Source organism: Dasypus novemcinctus, chromosome 10 (assembly GCF_030445035.2).
Source record: "Dasypus novemcinctus isolate mDasNov1 chromosome 10, mDasNov1.1.hap2, whole genome shotgun sequence".
Lineage (NCBI taxonomy): Eukaryota > Metazoa > Chordata > Mammalia > Cingulata > Dasypodidae > Dasypus > Dasypus novemcinctus.
The window spans coordinates 5,966,294-5,985,001 of record NC_080682.1 but is presented as its reverse complement, the minus strand read 5'-3'; the positions used below and the strand labels follow the sequence as shown (position 1 = coordinate 5,985,001).

Genomic DNA, 18,708 nt, shown 5'->3' with positions numbered 1-18,708 from the left:
TTCCCCATGGCGACCGCAGGACCCTAACGAGGCTAATGAGATGGGCCCACCACACCTGCAGCGTGAAGCCCTGGATTAGGGGCCTGGGCGTCTGCGCACCCTCTCATCAGCCTGATCTGCGGCCTCTGGGACGGGAGTGGGGCTGGGCCCTGGAAAGGGGTGGGCCTCACAGCTGATGACGTCACTGCACTGGGGATGGGGTGGGGGCTTCGCCAGTGACACCCTCCCAGACCCTGCCCCCGCCCCATGACTCTTCTTTTGGCTGCTGCGTCTGTGCCTCCTTCTACGCTAACAAAGCTGGCATCTTAAGCAGAGAGCAGCAGGGAGTTTTGTGCCTTTTTGGAGACGCCAGGTGCGGGTGGCAGTGCCCGAGGGCAGTGCTGGGGTGCTGCCCTAAACCTGGGGTTCAGGACTGGCTGAGTGAGTGCTGCTGGGGGTGCTGGGAGCCTGGGGGTTCGCAGCTCTGCGAGGGGCCTCTGGGTGGGTGAGGGTGTTGCCCTTATCTCGTTTCTACAACACAGGGGCTGGGCACCTGGGAATTCTGAGGGAAACACGAAGGAACTACTTACTGTGGCGCAGTGGAGAGCGACGCTGCGCCCTGGGAAAGGCCCACACCTTGGAGGAAGACACTGCCTCCGGGAGCGGCACCCCACTTGGGCAAGGGCTCCTTCCTTCCTCTCCGTTGCGCTCCCACGGCCCCTCGGGGTTCAGGACCTGCCATCTCTCACCTGGATTGGCTTCCACAACGCTCCGCCCAGGGCCACATTCCAGCGCCTCTGCTCATCCGTCACCTTGCATCCTGCACCCAGAAGGCGCCGTGCAGCATCCTGCTCTCCCACGCTGTCCCTGCCCCCACCCGTGGCCACTGCCCACCACCCTGCACTGCCAGTTCCCTCCCTGATCAGACTTTGCTGGACGGAGTCGGGAGTAAAAGCAGGACAAGAGCTGGTCCTTGGAGCCAGGGGGCTTTTCTTTTCAGAGGTACCAGGACTGGGGATTGAACCCTGGACCCCCTGCGTGGGAGGTAGGTGCTCTCAGCCCACATCTGCCTCCAAGGTGGCTTTTAAGGAAGCAAGTTGTTAGGCGAATTCATGTCTTTTTGGTCCAGCTCGCCCAGAGATGGAATTGGACGGTGCCCGTCCCCGGCTGTGACCCCGCCACTCCCTCCGGCCCAGCTGCCACGGGGTGGAGGACGGCCAAGAACACTGTTTCGCCCCTCCCACAAGAACCAAGCATGGGCCCCCAGGAGGCCACACTTGCCATTCCTCCTGAAGTCCTGTCCCCTCGGGCTCAGGCAGGGCCTGCTCCTTATGGAGCAGCTCACCACGCGACCCTGAGGCAAGGCAGCCCCTGCGCCATCATGCGCTTCCTCCATCAGAATGGAAACACACGGTCTCCCTGGAAACAAGTTTATTCCTATACTCTGTAAAGGCCAGCTCAGGAATCACAGCAGGCGCGGGGCGACCTCAACCGTGTTTATCCGGAGGACGGTTTGTGGAGTCACAGTAACTGAAAGAGAGAGAGGACGCCGTGATGGGTTGGCTGCTGTGAGCCAGAGTGGGGACCCTGCACCCCGTCGGCTGGCCCAGCCCCACACACCGGCTGCTCATCAGGCCCCGACATCCATGTCGCCACGGGTGGGGCCACCTGCCCCCCGCTCTGTCCCCTGCTGCCTGGGCCGTGCTGATTTCCAGAGCCAAGCCAGAAGCTGCAGAGGCTGGGACGCCCAGAGACCCTGTATCCAGGAGGGCCCTTGCCGAGCACCTCCCACACTTTGTGACATGAGATGCACAGAGTGGGGGGGCCCTCTGTCGGGCTACCCTGAGCTACCTGAAGCCTCAGAGGGGGCAGCAGAGGCAGCCCCACTGAACGGGTCTGAACAGAGCATCACGTGCTGCTGTTCTGGGGGTATTTCAATTACTCCCCACGACTGGGAGGACAGGCCAGCAACTGCTGCCGCGACCAGGAAGCTTCGACAGTCGCCCCCTCTGCGTGTGGCTATGCCCCACGTGGGGCTGAGACGAGCGGCCCGTGGCCACCTTGCAGGAGCGCGTGGGGCTGAGACGAGCGGCCTGTGGCCACCTTGCAGGAGCGCGTGGGGCTGAGACGAGCGGCCCGTGGCCACCTTGCAGGAGCGTGTGGGGCTGAGACGAGCGGCCCGTGGCCACCTTGCAGGAGCGTGTGGGGCTGAGACGAGCGGCCCGTGGCCACCTTGCAGGAGCGTGTGGGGCTGAGACGAGCGGCCTGTGGCCACCTTGCAGGAGCGTGTGGGGCTGAGACGAGCGGCCCGTGGCCACCTTGCAGGAGCGTGTGGGGCTGAGACGAGCGGCCCGTGGCCACCTTGCAGGAGCGTGTGGGGCTGAGACGAGCGGCCCGTGGCCACCTTGCAGGAGCGCGTGGGGCTGAGACGAGCGGCCTGTGGCCACCTTGCAGGAGTGCGTGGGGCTGAGACGAGCGGCCTGTGGCCACCTTGCAGGAGCGTGTGGGGCTGAGACGAGCGGCCTATGGCCACCTTGCAGGGAGGTCCTTCCAGCAGGGCCGCCCTGCCTGGGGGTTAGCTGCTCTCAGGGACACCGTCAGTGGCTACGGAGTCCACCAGAAGGGCAGAGCCGAGCCAGGCCTGGGGCTGGGGGGGACAGATGGGAGTAGCACGTGCCTGGGACACGGCCTGCCGTCCGTCCTGATCATCAGCACCCTGCACCTGCGCCCTCACCTGCACCTGTACCCATGAACACTTGGCCAAAACCTGGCTGTCGGGGGTCCCGTGCTCTGGACACAGCCCCTCTGGCCCCTGCTTGCTTTCCTGTCCCCTCACCAAGGACCCAGGAGGTGTCTCCTCACCCCGCAGCTATGTCCCCACTCCTCTCATTTGTGTGACCCTAAATGCCACCCCCTGCCCCCAGCCGCTGTTCCTGACAGACCCCCACACTAAATGAAGGCCTCTCAACCAAGGCCAGCCTGGGGGATGCCCTGCTAAGCCACCTTGGTCCCCCGCCTCTTCTCAGCTCACTGCCTGGGGCCGCTGGCCATGCTCCCACTAGCTGCCCCGCACCCACAGGCTTGGACTCCCTGTCCCTTGTGGCCTCTGTGGAGGAGCCTCCCACCTCCCAGTTCTGTCGCCTGTCACTTAACCTCAGGGCTGCGGTTTCCTGGGATCTTGAGAGTGTTCAGAATAAACTCCCTTTGCTCTCTTCCTGCACCTGGGAGACCCGTGGAGGGCATGCCTGCCCCTCTCTGGGGGCCCATGCTGGGCTGGCGTCTGGAAGGAGGTGGCTCGTCCACAGCCCCAGCAGCAGGACGCGGGGATCCTGCCAGGCACACTGGAGGGCGGCACAGGAGGCAGCTCCGCTCGCTTTAACTTACCTTTTTTTTTCCTGAAGTTCTTCCTTCTAAGAAATTTCATATAGATTTTTGGCCATGATTCTGTCTTTTCAATGACTGTCGCTTCTACTCGAACGAGATCCTTTCTAGAAGGAAGGAAATAATGACACATCTTCTGGATTCTCTTTCATGTTTATTAATGCTTTACATGAGCATTTCTAAGTGCTGCTTTCTTTTCTTAAAAAGGCCATCCTGGATTGAATTAGGCTCATCATGCTCTCCTCAAGGGAGGACTTCATTTCCACTATGATTAAATGGAACTGTGCTGTGCCTGCACACCTGCACCCCAAGCAAACACACCCGTATGCCTGTGCCACACACTTGTGCCCACACACGTGTACCTGTGCCTTCACCTAGGCCCCGAGCCTGCACACCCATATACTTGTGCCCCTAAGCCCCAAGCCCGCCACCTGTACCCACACAACTGTGTACCTGTGCCTACTACACCTGTGCTGAGCCCATATACCTATGCCCATAACTGTATACCAGGGCCCACAACTGTATACCTGTGCCTGCACACCCGTGCCCTGAGCCCATACACCCAACCCCGTGTTCAAATACAAATCCGTCTTTTAACGGAATATTACCCAAGGAGTGGCTTCCCAAGTAACGTGAAGTCGTCGGCTCCAACCAGCAGGACCTTAAGAAATTCAATGGGAGCATTTAATCCCTGGCTCATTACTAAGAAGTAAAAGAGAAGTCTATAAGAACAGGAAGTGACAATTAAGTTTTATGTGAACACACTGCAAAAAAGAAAGAGTAACTGAACCGAAAAGATTTGGACATATATTGATCTGCCACCTAATTACTCTTTTAGCATTTGAGAACTGGGGATGTAAACTACCAGTGTAGTGGGGATCCTGGGCAGAGCGAGGCCATCTGACCTGAGGCCCTGGACTGCTGCGTGTGTGTGTGGGGAGTAAAAACGTGGCCATCTGTTACAGTGGTTACACATCCAGGCCATGGTGCTAACCTCCTAGAGAAATGGTGGCTTAAAAATTTTTTATTAGAGCATAATATACGTAGAGCTAAAGGCACAAGTCATACTATGGTGTCTTTTCAGACAGGACTGCTAATATTGCAAAGCTTAGGTTTAACTGTACTCTTTAAAGGGATGGAGAATTCTGTTTGGCCAGGCAAACATTCTCAGTGTTTGGGAAATTATGATGCTAAGTTGTTGCGACATGGAAAAATCTTTGCAGTCTGTGTGATAGTTTTTTATTTTTATTTTTTAAATTATGTTTTATTAGTTGGAAGAATGTCTTAAGTTTTACTGGTTAAAAATCTGATTATATTTAACGTAAATGTCTAAAAGTAGTATACATACACACACACATATATATGTATTTTTAAGGCAGTACCAGGGATTAATCCAGGACCTCTTCATGGGAAGCAGGTGCTCAACCACTGAGCTACAGCCACTCCCCAAGACAGTATATTTTTAGCAACATCAATGGACAACATACATTAGATGGTAAATAACTACAAAGTATTTTTAGAGGTAATTTCAGCATGACATGTTCTCTTTTCCCCTAATTTCTGAAATCATGAAAAACGTCCTTTTTACACGGGGTTTTCTACAATTTCTTTGTTAATGAGAAATGTTTATAAATAATATCTCTAAAAACCTTCACAAATACACTACTGAAGTCTCCTCCTTATTTTGGACACTAAGAAACACATGCCCTTGCTTATGAGCTCATGACACTGATCTCATTAAGAACAGAGCTGTGCTGGCTGCTGTCTTAGCAAATCCAATTAGTTCAGCTCTGAGCCGAACAGAAACGCTCAGCTCACAGGCTGCGAGGCCATCTTACAAAGAGGTGGATGCGCCACTTGGTGTAAATAAGCAAAATGTCTGCAATCACAAAGGAAGGAGTTTTCATAAAGAAAAGCAAATATCAAATTGATAACTAAATATATCCCAGAACAATTATCTGAGGCAGGTTACTATTATTTTATGCATTATTTTAACATATGGCTTTTTAAATAGAAATAGAGTAGGTAAAAAGCCAATAGACCCCAAATACAATGAACAGTATAAACCGGAATGGTAGAAATGCTTAGATTAGCTAAGTCAGTAACAGACCCAACAGATGGGTAAGATAAATCAAGACCCAGGAAAACGCCTCCGGACTACGCTTGCTGCTTAAAAATGGTAGCAGCGGTCAAATCCAAGGTCAGGTTAGTTAGTGTTCTGGCTGAAGCTAACCTTTCCCCCTTCAGCATGTGCTTAAAGACTCATCACATCCTTACCTGCAGTTTTTACTAGGTCTTGATATCAAATACTTCTCTAGGGGAATATGTTAATAAGACTGGCAGGCAGATCTGTCTGTCTAATCTATTTTTGTTATTTCTTTTTTCCCAAGATCCTAAGAGAAGTGTGGCTGATGCCTCTCCCTAAGGACTAAACCTGAGCGCAGCAGTGTCCTCTGAGCCGTGGCAGCCTGCACGGCACACACGGCCGCTGCCCACGCTCTGCCCCGCCTGTCCTCCCTGCCCACCGAGGAGCCCTCCCTGAACCAGGGGAGCTGGGGGCTGGCCTCTTTGGCGGCCGAGCCCGACCACAGAGACTCAGCCTCACCTTCTCCAGGCGAATCCTCTCTCCACACGCCACATCTAGCTCGTTTTCAATTAGGATCAGGTCTTCACTGGTCACCTTCCACTGGCGGCCGGCAAAGTGCACCACGGCGAAGAGCCGGCCGTATTGCCCTGTGGCAATCAGCTCGTTGACTCTCCCCACGACCTCTGCGGAAAGGGCGGACAGATAGTGACCCACACCCGGAAAGGCAGCAGGTCTACCCCACCTGCGGCTGCAGTGATGGCACTCGAAACAGCCACCCCCGCGACTGCCCCCTCCCATGTGGTTCCCAGCTGGCTCTGCGCGGGGAACCAGGAGCCCCGTGGATGAGCTCTCCTGAGGTTGAGCTCATGGCTGAAGGCCGCGCTCTTACTTTCCCTGCCCTGAAGCACCAGCGCCCGAGCACACGCAGTCAAGCCGTCCTCCCCAGGAGGGCCTGGCACCTTGCCACGTGGGGCTTTTAATTGACTCGCGTTCTTCCCAACTTCACAAAATGCCAACACCATTTCATGCAATTCTCTGGCTTTATCACCCAGGAGAGTTGGCTCCATTTCTGTTTAATACAGAGCCAGAGGACTGGGCAGTGTGAAAACTCCAAGAAGCCAAAGGAGAAGAAAATTTCATAAAGTAAAAAAACCAAAAGAAAATAAAAATTAAACTTTATTTTTAGAGAAATCTTAGATTTACATTTACAGAAAAATTATACCAAAAGTATAGGCCAAAAGTGTAGGAGATTGCCCTGGGCATCATACGAAGACTCTCACTGCCCCAGTACACCATGTCCCTCCACTCATCCCCTGCCTCCCTTCTGAGCCTCTGGCAACCACTATCTTTATATCATTGTTACAAGTTCCTCCCTTAACATAAGATAATAAGTACAGTAACAATAAATCTAGGGAAATGGATGTGGCTCAAGCACTTGGGCTCCTGACTACATACAGGAGGCCCAGGGTTCGATACTCAGGCCTCCTTGTGAAGGCGAGCTGGCCTGTGTAGTGAGCTGGCCTACACGGAGTGCTGGCCCAGGCAGGAATGCTGCCCCATGCAGAAGTGCTGGTCAATGCGGAGAGGAGATGCAGCAAGAGGGTGCAACAAAAAGAGACACAGAGGAGAGACAATAAGATGACATAGCAGACCAAGGAGCTGAGGTGGCGCAAGAGAACGATCACTTCTCTCCCACTCCGGAAGGACCCAGGATCGGTTCCCAGAGCTGCCCAATGAGAATACAAGCAGACACAGAAGAACGCACAGTGAATGGGCAGAGAAAGCAGACGATGGAGGGGGTAGACATAAATAAATCTTTCAAAAACAAACAAGAAAGTCCAATAAATCTACTTTGGGAAGACATTTCTGCAAAGAGAAAAACCTGGAATTCTATCCCCTTGGAGCTGGAAGGAACAGCGCCCACACCGCCCTTGCTTTTCGTTTCTCTCATCACCCGCTGCCTTGATCCTAGCTCCTTTCCCCACCACCCTGGACTGTGCCTGTTCTGAACTAAATGTCCTGAACACAACCCGCTGGCCCTGGCCTTGGGCAGGTCCCCGGGGCGGCACATGCAGTCCCTGCTGGGGCAGCACCATCGAGACGAGAAGCTGCAGCCAGCAGCACGTGGCGGAACCTGGCCCACACGTGTGTTTGTTTATCTGGTGCAGAACCTGGAAGTATTTTAGAGCTGGAAGATTTCACATGATAATCTGATTTTGAGTTTTTTTTTAAAGCCAGAGATCTGGCACTTGCTCGCAGCAACAGCAGCCCCAGCAGCTGGCCAGGTTTCCCCCAGGCTGATCCGGTTCCTAAGAGCCTTCGCAGCCCCGCCTACACGGAGCATGAGCACCAGTCTCCACTGATTATGGCGCATCATCGTTCTTCAGATGGAGGAGAAGCTGTTCTCTGAACCCATGTTTCTACCCACTGTGGGAGAACGAGATGGGTCAGAGGACCACCTGTCACCAGGTCTGGCCCCTCCCCAGACTTGCGTGCCCTGCCCGGCCTCTGTATCACCTGAGTTCCACTTACGGACGAGACTAGTGCTTTCCACGCCGCCCCTTTAAGTACACTGAGTCTTTCCCGGCAGCTAAAGGGAGGGGCCCAGGAATCCATCTCTGCTGGGCTAGGGACAGGCGTGGGGTGCCTGAGGAGCTGCTGCAGGGGTGTCTGCAGGCTGCACCCCACAGCCTGCAGAGACAACAGTTGGCTAAGCATGGATGGGCAGGGACCAGCGAGGTACCAAGTTACGAAGAGCGGGTGAGACTCCCAGGGACTTTTCAGTCCCGTCCAAGTTTTCCACATAAACCTGCAGAGACTGAGCGCCCTGGTCTGGGGTCTGGGCCCTGCAATGACACCAGGGGGCTCTCCAGGACCCCTCTTTCACCTCTCCGATGCACCCCCACGTCCCTAAGGACAGGCCTGCTAAGGGTTTGCCATTTTCTCAGCTCACACTCACGGTGATCTTGATGTCCCCACTGGGGTATGCACGGCTCTCCCTCCTGCCCCCTGGCTTCAACCCTCTCCTCAGTGCCTCTGCCCACATATCCCCACATACCCAACACCACAGCCACACCCAGGAAATGTGCTCCTCAGACACCCTGCTTGCTTGCTCTTGCTGCCATGCTTATGCCCGTTCTGTTCCTTTGGCCTTGAATACCCTCTCCTTCATCTCTGCCAGTGGAACTCTTATTCAACCCTCAAAACCCAGCTCAAGTGCCACCTCTTCTGTGAAGCCTTGTTAATCATCAGCATGCTGACAGACTTGCGGTAAGTGCAGGAAGAATGACTCCATCCTGTCTCATACTTTAGTTTGTTATTGCCAGGTCTGCCTTCCCACCAGATCGTGGGGGCCTTGAAAGTCCACACAAGTGCACCCAGGGAGTCTGCTAATGAATTTGACCCCTTCGTTGTATAGAATGAAGACTAAGGTCATGTAGTGAGTAAAGAGGCAGAAACAAGATGTGCAATGGACACAACCAATCCAATGTCCACAGAGAAAATGTGGAATGGGTGTGGGAAGGGTAGCCAAGGTGGCTGCTGGGTTTGGGGATTGGGAGGAAGAGATGAGATGTGGAGGTGTTTTCGGGACGTGGAGTTGCCCTGGGTGGTGCTTCACGAACAATTACGGGACATTGTAGATCCCCCCAGGGCCCACTGGATGGAACGGGGGAGAGTGTGGGCTATGATGGGGACCATTGACTACGGGGTGCAGTGAGGTTCAGAGATGTACTTACTGGGTGCAATGGATGTCTCACGATGATGGGAGAGAGTGTTGCTGTGGGGGGAGTGGGGGGTGGGGGCGGTGGGGTTGATTGGGACCTCATATTTTTTGAATGTAATTTTTAAAAATAAATAAATAATTTTAATTAAAAAAAAAGAGGCAGAAACAAGCGCCCCAGGCCAGCTCGTTCTCAGACCCAAGCACACTCCAAGGTACTGAGCTGCCTCTACTGATGAATGAACAAACTGTCCTCCAAACTTCCTAAAGGTTTCTAGGATAAATGACCTACGTTACTAATAAATAAGTGTCCATTTTGAAACTGGGAGCCTGGGCTAGGAAGCTCCTTGGCTTTTCAGGTGGAATGGCGGCAGGGAGAAGCGGTCCATTCACCCTGGGCCGAGAAGGCACTCTGCTCTGGGGGCGCTCTACTCAGGTGAGGACACTGGTCTGGGAGGCAGAGGCCTTGGCGTGGTCCTGGCTCCTCAACACATACCCCAGGAGTCTGGGAAAGCTTTATGTGCTCTTAATAGACAGACTGACTTAAGTCACCGAGCGCCCATCTTTAGGTGCTACGGGGCACTATTCATCCAAACGCAGACAAAAGGAAGCACTTGCTCCTTGAGTGGGTCACACTCTGGTGGGCAGTGAGACAGGTACACTAGAGACCACAGCACAAGGTCAGATGTGTGATGAAGGACAAGGCGTCCCCAGGGGAGAGGCCATGTGATTTCTACCTGGGCAGGTTATACAAACCTTCAGTGAATTCCTGGCATTGTTGCTGGACCTTATTTTTTAAAAAATGCTAAGAAGTACAAAGCTCATATTTCTCATGGCAGCTAATAAAAAAAAATTAACAAAACCTAGCTTTTAAGGGCTCTTTTTCAAGTTCCAATAATGACTGTAGTTTTTCTAAGGACCTGGAATGGATCACGCATATAAATGCAGGCTTCCTCAAACTCAGCATGTAAATGCATTGCCTTCCCCCCAGCATGGGACATGACTCCCGGGGATGAGCCTCCCTGGCACCAAGGGATTACTACCAAGTACCAGCTGATGATGTGGCTGGAGAACGACCTTGAATAAAAGGGTCAACTCAGACCAGCAGAATATCTCAGCCTACATGTAATATCAGGAGTTAAAAATGCCTTTTGACCTTGAATAAAAGGGGGAAATGTTAAGGACAAATGAGTTTATACAGCTATGAGTCTCCAAAAAGAGCTGGGAAGTCATCAGAGGGGTCGCCCTTATGCACACCTCAGCAGAGACCCAGAGACAGCTAAAGTAGATACAACCCCAGGTATTGGTTCTTCTGAGGGCTACAGAGACCCACAGGTTCTATGGTCATGGCAGATGGACTTCAGTGCCATGTCAGTTGGCCCTACTTTGGAGTTTGTGGTCCTGAGTGTGATGGAGTTGGACTCAAGTGTGATCGTTGTTCACAAGTCTCTCCTGTCACTTTTACCGGACCCGTGGTTGGCGCTGAGGTTTAGTGTATACTCAGGGGACCTGAATCTCTGGACTGTCCATGTGATAGCCAGGCCCTGAGCCTCAAAAGACTTGCAACTCCTACCCTCTGGTTTATTGGACTTACCCCAGCCAGCTAACAGGGAGGTGAAGATGGTCAACAACCACACCAGGGAGCCAAGAGTGCCTACAACTGTGAGCAGGAAAACTGCATCCAACATCCAAGTGGAATTGAAGCACCCTCTTGATACAGAGGTGGAGTGGACATAACCATCCCAGGGTCCACAGAATGGAGGAATAGAGTATAGATTAGAGTGGACTTACTGATAATCTATTCTGGAACTACTGTCATTAGTAATGGAAGTAAATATAGCACCGAAATGGTGAAAGTGGCCATGGTAGCTGCTGAGGGTGGGAATGGGAAGAAGAGATGTGATGTGGGGGCATTTTCAGGACTTGGAGTTGTCCTGGGTGGTTGTACAGGGACAGTTATGGGATATTGTATATCCTCCCACGGCCCACTGGGTGGACTGGGAGAGAGTGTAAACTGTAATGTGGACCACTGACCATGTGGTGCAGCAGGGCTCAGAGTTGTATTCACCAAGTGCAATGAATGTCCCATGATGATGGAGGAGGTTGTGGTTATGGGAGGAGTGAGGTGAGGGGCGGTGGGGGGGTATATGGGGACCTCATATTTTTTTAATGTAACATTAAAAATAAATTAATTACAAAAAAAATAAATGCAGGCTTCCTGTTTTACTAAGACCCAGGGCTAAGCCCAACTCTGCAGGAAATGGGCTTTCCAGAAGGTGGGAGGCTCAAGGCAGGGGCCCTGTCTAGACTTCCCTTCGAGGATACCCAGACTGCCCCTTTCCCCCTGCAAGGACATGGCCTGGACAAGAGTCAGGTTCAAGGACCAAAGGAGCTAACGTCTGAAACATTCCTTGGCTGTGGTGCACAGACTGTTGGGGTGCTCTTCTGGAATGGGGACTATAGCAGTTTGGTATTATTGAAGAATTCCAAAAATAGATATTGGATTATGTTTGTAAACTGGTCTGTTCCTCTGGGTGTATTAGATTGTGCTAACTTCAGAGGTTTCACTCGTACTTGATTAAAAAAATGATTAAGGCTCTGATTGGGCCACGACAATAGGACACAGAGTCCCTGCCCCCTTGATGGGGAAAACTGTATGGCAGATGAGTTAATTGGAGTTTTTAAGCTGGAGCCCCAGGAAGTAAACACACAGGAGAAGAACACAGAGGAATAGAGATGGCTCCATAGACATGGCCGAGGCTCTGGGAAAAGAGCGAGCCTGAGAGTCTTCACTGACCTTGTGAAGAGCATGGAGCAGCTGAGCCTGAAGAGGAACAAACCTGGAGAGAGACAAGACTTATCCCAGCCTAGAGCTGAAAGAGAAGAAGCTGGGACCATGGAGCCTTAAGAGGAAGAGGAAGAGGAAGGCTGAACCCTTGCAGCCATCTTGCTCCACCATGTGAAAACAGACTTTGGTGAGGAAAGTAACATGCTTTATGGCTTGGTAACTGGAAGCTTATACCCCTAATAAATATCCTTTATAAAAGCCAACAGAGTTTTGGTATTTTGCATCAGCACCCCCTTGGCTGACTAATAGAAGGATCTAAGCCTGAACAAAGAAGGGCAGAGGGGCTGGAGACTCACTCTTTTCAAACCTGGGGAACACCTTGTTTGGGAGGACACTGTCACCAGCAGCCGCGGGCCTGGGCAGACGCCTCACTGACTATTCCTCTACCTTCTCCTGCCAGTGGTGCAGACTCACTTCTGATAAGGTTTGAAACTGCCTATCAATACTACTGAAAATGCTGCACTTCCTTCACCTACAATCTCACAATCCTGAATATGTCCTCTTGGCATCTTCCACAACTAGGATCATCTGTGTAAAATCAGAGCACTCAACTCGTCTGCAGTCCACGAGAACAGGACTCAGGCCTCCTGAACCTGCTGGGTCCCTGGTGCTGACTCGGCAGGTGGTCAAGAGATGGTAGGTGAACGAACCTTTACAAGGGTAGTGTTGACTGACAAAGTATTACCAAGTGCCTTCGTGCTGTGCTGCCTAGAGCACCTAGCAAACGAGAAAGCTTTGCTCTCAGGCAGGGGCAGACTCCAAGGCTGGCTGGGGAGGCGGGGAGCTGCTCTGCTGCTGTGTGGTTTTTACCTGCGTGGTGCCTGGCCTCCTCCGCAGGGTCTGGCAGTGTAATTTTTGTCCAAGGTGGTGAACTCAGGGAAGTTTTAGGAACATATCTGTAAAAAAAAAATGCGCATATGCATGTCACAGACATGAAAAGGCAGTTCAAATGCCCTAATTTGTAATTTGCACAAAACCTCATTGACCTAACTATTCCTTCCATGTTGTAGAGGAGAAACAAAGCTGGGAGAGACCCAGCATCTCACTCGATGTCCCTTGGCTCTGAGGGGCAGGGCTGGAATGTGACCGTGGGTGGCTTCCCCCCATGTGACCAATGCCCTGGGCTGTCCCTGTGCCTCCCAACAGGGGGTCTGATTTTTGTCAAAATTTACTTTCTGGGAAGTGGATGTGGCTCAACTGATAGAGCGTATTTACCATAGGGGAGGTCCAGGGTTCGATCCCCAGGGCCTCCTGTCCTGTGTGGTAAGCTGGCCCACGTGCAGTGCTGCCGTGTGCAAGGAGTGCCATGCCATGCAGGGGTGCCCCCATGTAGGGGTGTCCCATGCACAAAGAGTGCGACTCTCAAGGAGAGCTCCTCACATGAAAAAAGCACAGCCTGCGCAGAAGTGGCGCCGCACACACGGAGAGCTGACACAGCAAGATGACACAACAACAACAACAACAAAAGAGACGCAGTTTCCCAGTGCTGCCGGATAATGCAAAGTGGATGCAGAAGAACACACAATGAATGGACACAGAGAGCAGACAATGGGGGGGAAGAGGAAAGAAATACATATAATAAATCTTTAAAAAAATTTCTACTTTGTGCTTCATTATTTTTAATCCTCGATAAAATTCTAATACTGAATATGCTTTTCCAAACCATATGTCTGTTTCAAGATTCTTTTTTTTTTTTTTTAAAGATTTATTTATTTATTTAATTTTCCCCCCCTCCGCTGCGTCTTGTTTCTTTGTCCGCTTCTGTTGTCGTCAGCGGCTAGGGAAGTGTGGGCGGCGCCATTCCTGGGCAGACTGCACTTTCTTTTCACGCTGGGCGGCTTTCCTCATGGGTGCACTCCTTGCGCGTGGGGCTCCCGCACGCGGGGGACACCCTTGCGTGGCGCGGCACTCCTTGCGCGCATCAGCACTGCGCATGGCCAGCTCCACACGGGTCAAGGAGGCCCGGGGTTTGAACCGCGGACCTCCCATATGGTAGACGGACGCCCTAACCACTGGGCCAAAGTCCGTTTCCTGTTTCAAGATTCTGATGTGACCTTTCCTCTCTCATCCCAGAAAAATCTCTCAATAGGCATTAAAAGCTTTTCCTGGAAAGGTAGCTATGTAAGGCCTAGGACACTGTCCTCTCTGGTCTTTTGCAGCACTATTTATATTTATTTTAAAGGTCTGAGAAATATAGTGCCAGAAAAACTAAGAGAAAATTTAGATGCTCTAGAAAATCCAAGCACATGCAGTTTTGACTTTAGAAAGACAATTGTACAAATGAAAGGAGGAGCGCTGCCCAAACCCATGTCTTGATATTACCCTTGTGGAAATGAAGTGCTCTGTGAGCAGAACCGTCGAGAAGCTGACCAAAGGGAAGCTGAGGGAACAAGAGAGACATGGGTGATTACTGAAATGAAACACACACTGCCCCTTATGAAGCTAGATGAACTGCTGTCACTGGATGACATCCAATTGACACTGTGACATTGTAAGTTGGCTATGGACAAATCTAGTGAACCAAACCCAGTGAACATCGTGTTTAGCGACCGGGTACGTGTGCTAAGATACGCTCGTTGCGCTGTCACTCATTCCTTGACCCTCTCCTTTGCCCAGTGTGCGAGCAGCCCCCAAGATGGCCCCAGTGAGCCCCACCTCCTGGTCTCCTCACCCTTGGGTGGCCCCTCTTTCATGGGGATGGCCTACGTCACAGAACGTGGCAGAGGCGATAATGTGTCATCTCCAAGATTAGGTTATAAAAGCTGCAAGTGCCATCTTGAGTGCTTACTCCCTCTATCTCTGATCCCTGGCAAGGGGCTGCCCTTGGAAGAGGCCCATGTGGTGAGGAATTGAGACCTGCCAACCACCATGGGAATGGGCTTGGGAGCACATTCTCCAGGCCCAGTGGAGTCTTGAAATAACTGCTCTTTTAGCTGACTTGCTTGGCTGCAGGATCCTGAGTTAGAACCACCCAGTGAAGCTGCTTACCTATTCCTAATTCTCAGAAATGGTGTGAGATAATACAGGCTTTTCGTCTTAAGCATCTAAGTTTTGGGGGCAATTTGTTATGCAGCAATAAATAACAAATACACCAAAGGTCAAAGATACTCATGGTCTACCAAGGCGAGAAGGGCTTACAACTAAAATACACGATGCTTAGACTGCAAAAAGTAGGAGAGAGATTTCTCAACTACTGGTTTTATTTTTTTAAACTCATATATCATTCATGCACCAAAAAGATCACCATTTTAAAGGATACAATTCAGTGGCTTTTACTATATTCACAAAGTTGTGCAACCATCACTACTGTCTAATTTCAGAATTTTTTTTTTATTATCCCAAAGAGAAACTCCGTACTTATTAAGCAACACTCTCCATCCCCAGACCAACAACCCTTGGTAAACTCTGACCTACTTTTTGTCTCTGGGTATTTCATATAAATGGAATCCTACAATATGGAACTATTTTAGTTTGCTGGCTGCTAAAACCAGTACCATGCAACGCGTTGGCTTAAACAATGGGAATGTACTGGCTCGCAGTTTTGAGGCTGGGAGAAGTGCAAAACCAAGGTGTCATCGAGGAGATGCATTCTCCGAAAGGACTGTGGCACTGTGGGGCTGGCTGCCGGCGATTCTTGGTCCTTGGCTTTTCTGCCACATGGCAATGGCTATGGTGACCTCTCCTGGCTACTCTGGGTTCCAGTGACTTTCAGTTCCTTCCCATGGCTTTCTCTGTGTGTGCCTGAAATTCATCATTCTGCTTATAAAGGACTTAAAAAATAGGATGAAGTCCATCCTGATTTGGTTGGCCCACAACTAAACTGAAGTAAAAGGTCCTATTTACAATGGATTCATACCCCACAGCAATAAATTAAGAACACATTCTATAGGAAGTGGACTTGGCCCAGTGGTTAGGGCGTCCGTCTACCACATGGGAAGTCCGCGGTTCAAACCGTGGGCCTCCTTGGCCCGTGGGGAGCTGGCCAACGTGCAGTGCTGACGCGTGCATGGAGTGCTGTGCCACACAGGGGTGTCCCCGGCATAGGGGAGCCCCATGCGAAAGGAGTGCACCCTGTAAAGAGAGCCACCCAACGCAAAAGAAAGTGCAGCCTGCCTAAGAATGGCGCTGCACACACGGAGAGCTGACACAACAAGATGACGCAACAATAAGAAACACAGATTCCTGTGCCGCTGACAACAAGAGAAGCGGACAAAGAAGACACAGCAAATAGACACAGAGAACAGACAACCGGGATGGGGGGAAGGGGAGAGAAATAAATAAATAAATAAATCTTTAAAAAAAAATAGCGATTTCTGAAAATAAACTGAAAACTACTAAAAAAAAAAAAAAGAACACATTCTAATGGGTGCACAGAGCTCCAAGCCACTAGGGTTGCTACAAAGCTACAAAGCTGGCCTCTTTCACTGAATATGTTTTCAAGGTTCATCTGTGTTGCAGCATGGGTCAGTACTTTATCCCTTTTTATTGCTGAATAATAATCTACTGTATGGAGACACCAAATTTTGCTTATCCACTCATCAGCCAGTGAATACTGGGTGTTTTCTCTTCTGAGCTATTAGGAACCAATAATGCTGCTGTGAACATCCACGTGGGCAGGTGTCAGTAACTGTGGTTGACAGAAATGCACAGACTTCCCGGCCCAATAAGTGAAAAGCTGATGTGAACAAGGGCCATCCCCTGTGCTCCCTAAGGAAGAGTCCAATCCTATGACTAGGATTAGAAGTTCTGGGCTACGCCCTGATCATTTGCCATCAAATGAGTATTTTGCAGCCATGAAAAGGAATGAATACTGCTACATGCCACAACATGCATGAACCCTGAAGACGGATAAGTCGGACACAAAAAGACAAATATTGAATGTTCTCACATCAGACATCTAGAATAAGCAAAGCCACTAAGACAAAAATAGATGACAAGTTACCAGAGGTGGGGGAAGTGAAAAGAAGGGGGAATTGTTACCTAAAGCGTGCACAGTTTCTGTGTGAAGTGATGAAAAAGTTTGGGAAACAGGAGTTGACGATGGTAGCACAGTATCGTGAGGGTAAACACCACTGAACCGTACAACTGGAAGTGGTTAAACTGGGGAATTTTGAGTTGGATACACGTTACTACAACAGATAAGTTATAACATCCCCCTCCCCGCCGCCCCGCGGCCCAGGTCTCACCCGCTCCGAGCCCCGAAGGTCTCAGGATGCCGTGGCTGCACGCGGACACCAGCCGCCCGAACGTGCCCGCCAGAGCCGAGGCCCCCACAGCCGCAGCCATCTTTTTGCAACCCCAGCCGGAAGCGGAAGCGAAAGCGGCGGAACCTCGTGCGTCGACGCACCGCGTCCGGCGGGAACACCAGCCCCGCGCGGAAGCGGGACCTCCGCGGGCTCCCGGCGGGCTCTCGGCCGGCTCCGGGCTCGGGCCGGGCGGCGGCGATGCCGTCGGCGGCTGTGGAGAGCTTCGTGACCACGCAGCTGGGCCTGCTGGAGCTCGAGAGAGACGCGGAGGTCGAGGAGCGCAGGTAGGCGGCCGTCGGCGCCCGTCTTCTAGGGGTCGGTCCCGCCGTTTCCCTCCGGCCTCCAAGGTCCCCCGCAGACCCTGGGCGGAGCGTGGCCGCCGTCGGGCCGGAGGGGCCTCTCCTGAGCCCTGGGGTCCTGGCAGGGCCTGGCCTGCCTCTGCCAGAGGTGGAGCTCTCACCACCTCCCGCGAGGCCATAACATTTTGAGGCCCTTAGAAAAGCCTTTTCTCCACCCGTAACACCACCTCTCTGAACAGCGTGTTATCGACGAGTTCTCAGCCCCTTCCCTTATTCATCCCCGCGGTAAGGATTGTTCGCACCTCCTCTGTGCCAGGCTCTGGCAAAGCAAGAGAGGATGTCTGTCCATTGCTGCCCTCACTTGGAGGCTGGGTATGAACAGAAAGGTGGACAGAAGAATGAACAATTTTCTTCTAATTTCATAAATAGATAACCAAAGGGAGAGTGTAGATAGTGCAGTGAGAACATGGAGGGAGAACTGATGCCTCCTCTGGGAAGATCAAAGTTGGCTTCATGGAAGAGGTGTTGCCTGAGCACACCGTGAAGAAAAACGTGAGTTAATTGGGTAGATGTTTGGAGGAGTAGTATCCCTGCCTGTGAGGACAGGGGCAGGAGAGAGCCCAGCTTGTATTTGGGTGGGAGAATTCACTTGACTGAGATAGAAAAGTTAATATTTATTGATTGTTATAAAAATACTTTACATGTGTTAATTCCTTTAAACCTCCCGTCAGCCCTCTGAAGTGAACTACTTTTATTGTTGTTTTATGTATAAGGAGACTGAGAGAGAAACTAAGTAACAACCAAGATATGGCAGGTGGAATCGGGATGCGAGGCCAGACAGCCTGATTTCTGGGTTTTCACTCACCCATTGCTGTGCATACAGGGCTAGGACTCATTCGAGAGGCTTTTGACGACGAAGGTTAGCACGGTGTGCAGTTGTGCCAACCTTGCTAGAACCCCAGCTCCTTGGTTTGTGGGACTGATTCCCACCTCCCAGCTCTGCGCTGAGAATGAAATGATCTACCGTAGGTTAGTGCTTGGCATGATACCCAGGTCAGAGTAAGCGCCCCATGGTGGTGGCTGTCCTGATGATGATGACTAGTCAGGGACTGGATGGGCAAGGGCTTTGCTGAGGAGCTCCTGGGATA

General features: G+C 51.6%; 2 protein-coding genes across 3 annotated transcripts in view; one reads left to right on the top strand and one right to left on the bottom strand.

Moving 5' to 3' along the window:
* Positions 1–1,395: 1,395 nt before the first annotated feature.
* MRPL21 (mitochondrial ribosomal protein L21) lies at positions 1,396–17,324 on the bottom strand. The gene is made up of 7 exons (XM_004481668.5): positions 17,202–17,324; positions 14,338–14,395; positions 12,826–12,911; positions 5,966–6,129; positions 3,969–4,021; positions 3,364–3,467; positions 1,396–1,509 (listed from the first exon to the last, which is right to left on the bottom strand). Exons 1-7 carry the CDS (start codon positions 17,299–17,301, stop codon positions 1,445–1,447), a joined length of 630 nt encoding a protein of 209 aa, XP_004481725.1. The 5' UTR covers positions 17,302–17,324; the 3' UTR covers positions 1,396–1,444.
* Positions 17,325–17,384: 60 nt separating this feature from the next.
* Positions 17,385–18,708, top strand: part of IGHMBP2 (immunoglobulin mu DNA binding protein 2) — a 28,620-nt gene continuing 27,296 nt past the window's right edge. For both annotated transcript variants that reach the window (XM_004481662.4, XM_004481663.4), the window contains exon 1: positions 17,385–17,545. In XM_004481662.4, the coding sequence (XP_004481719.2) occupies positions 17,460–17,545 (86 nt within the window). In that variant the 5' untranslated portion in view covers positions 17,385–17,459. The remainder of the gene's footprint in view (positions 17,546–18,708) is intronic.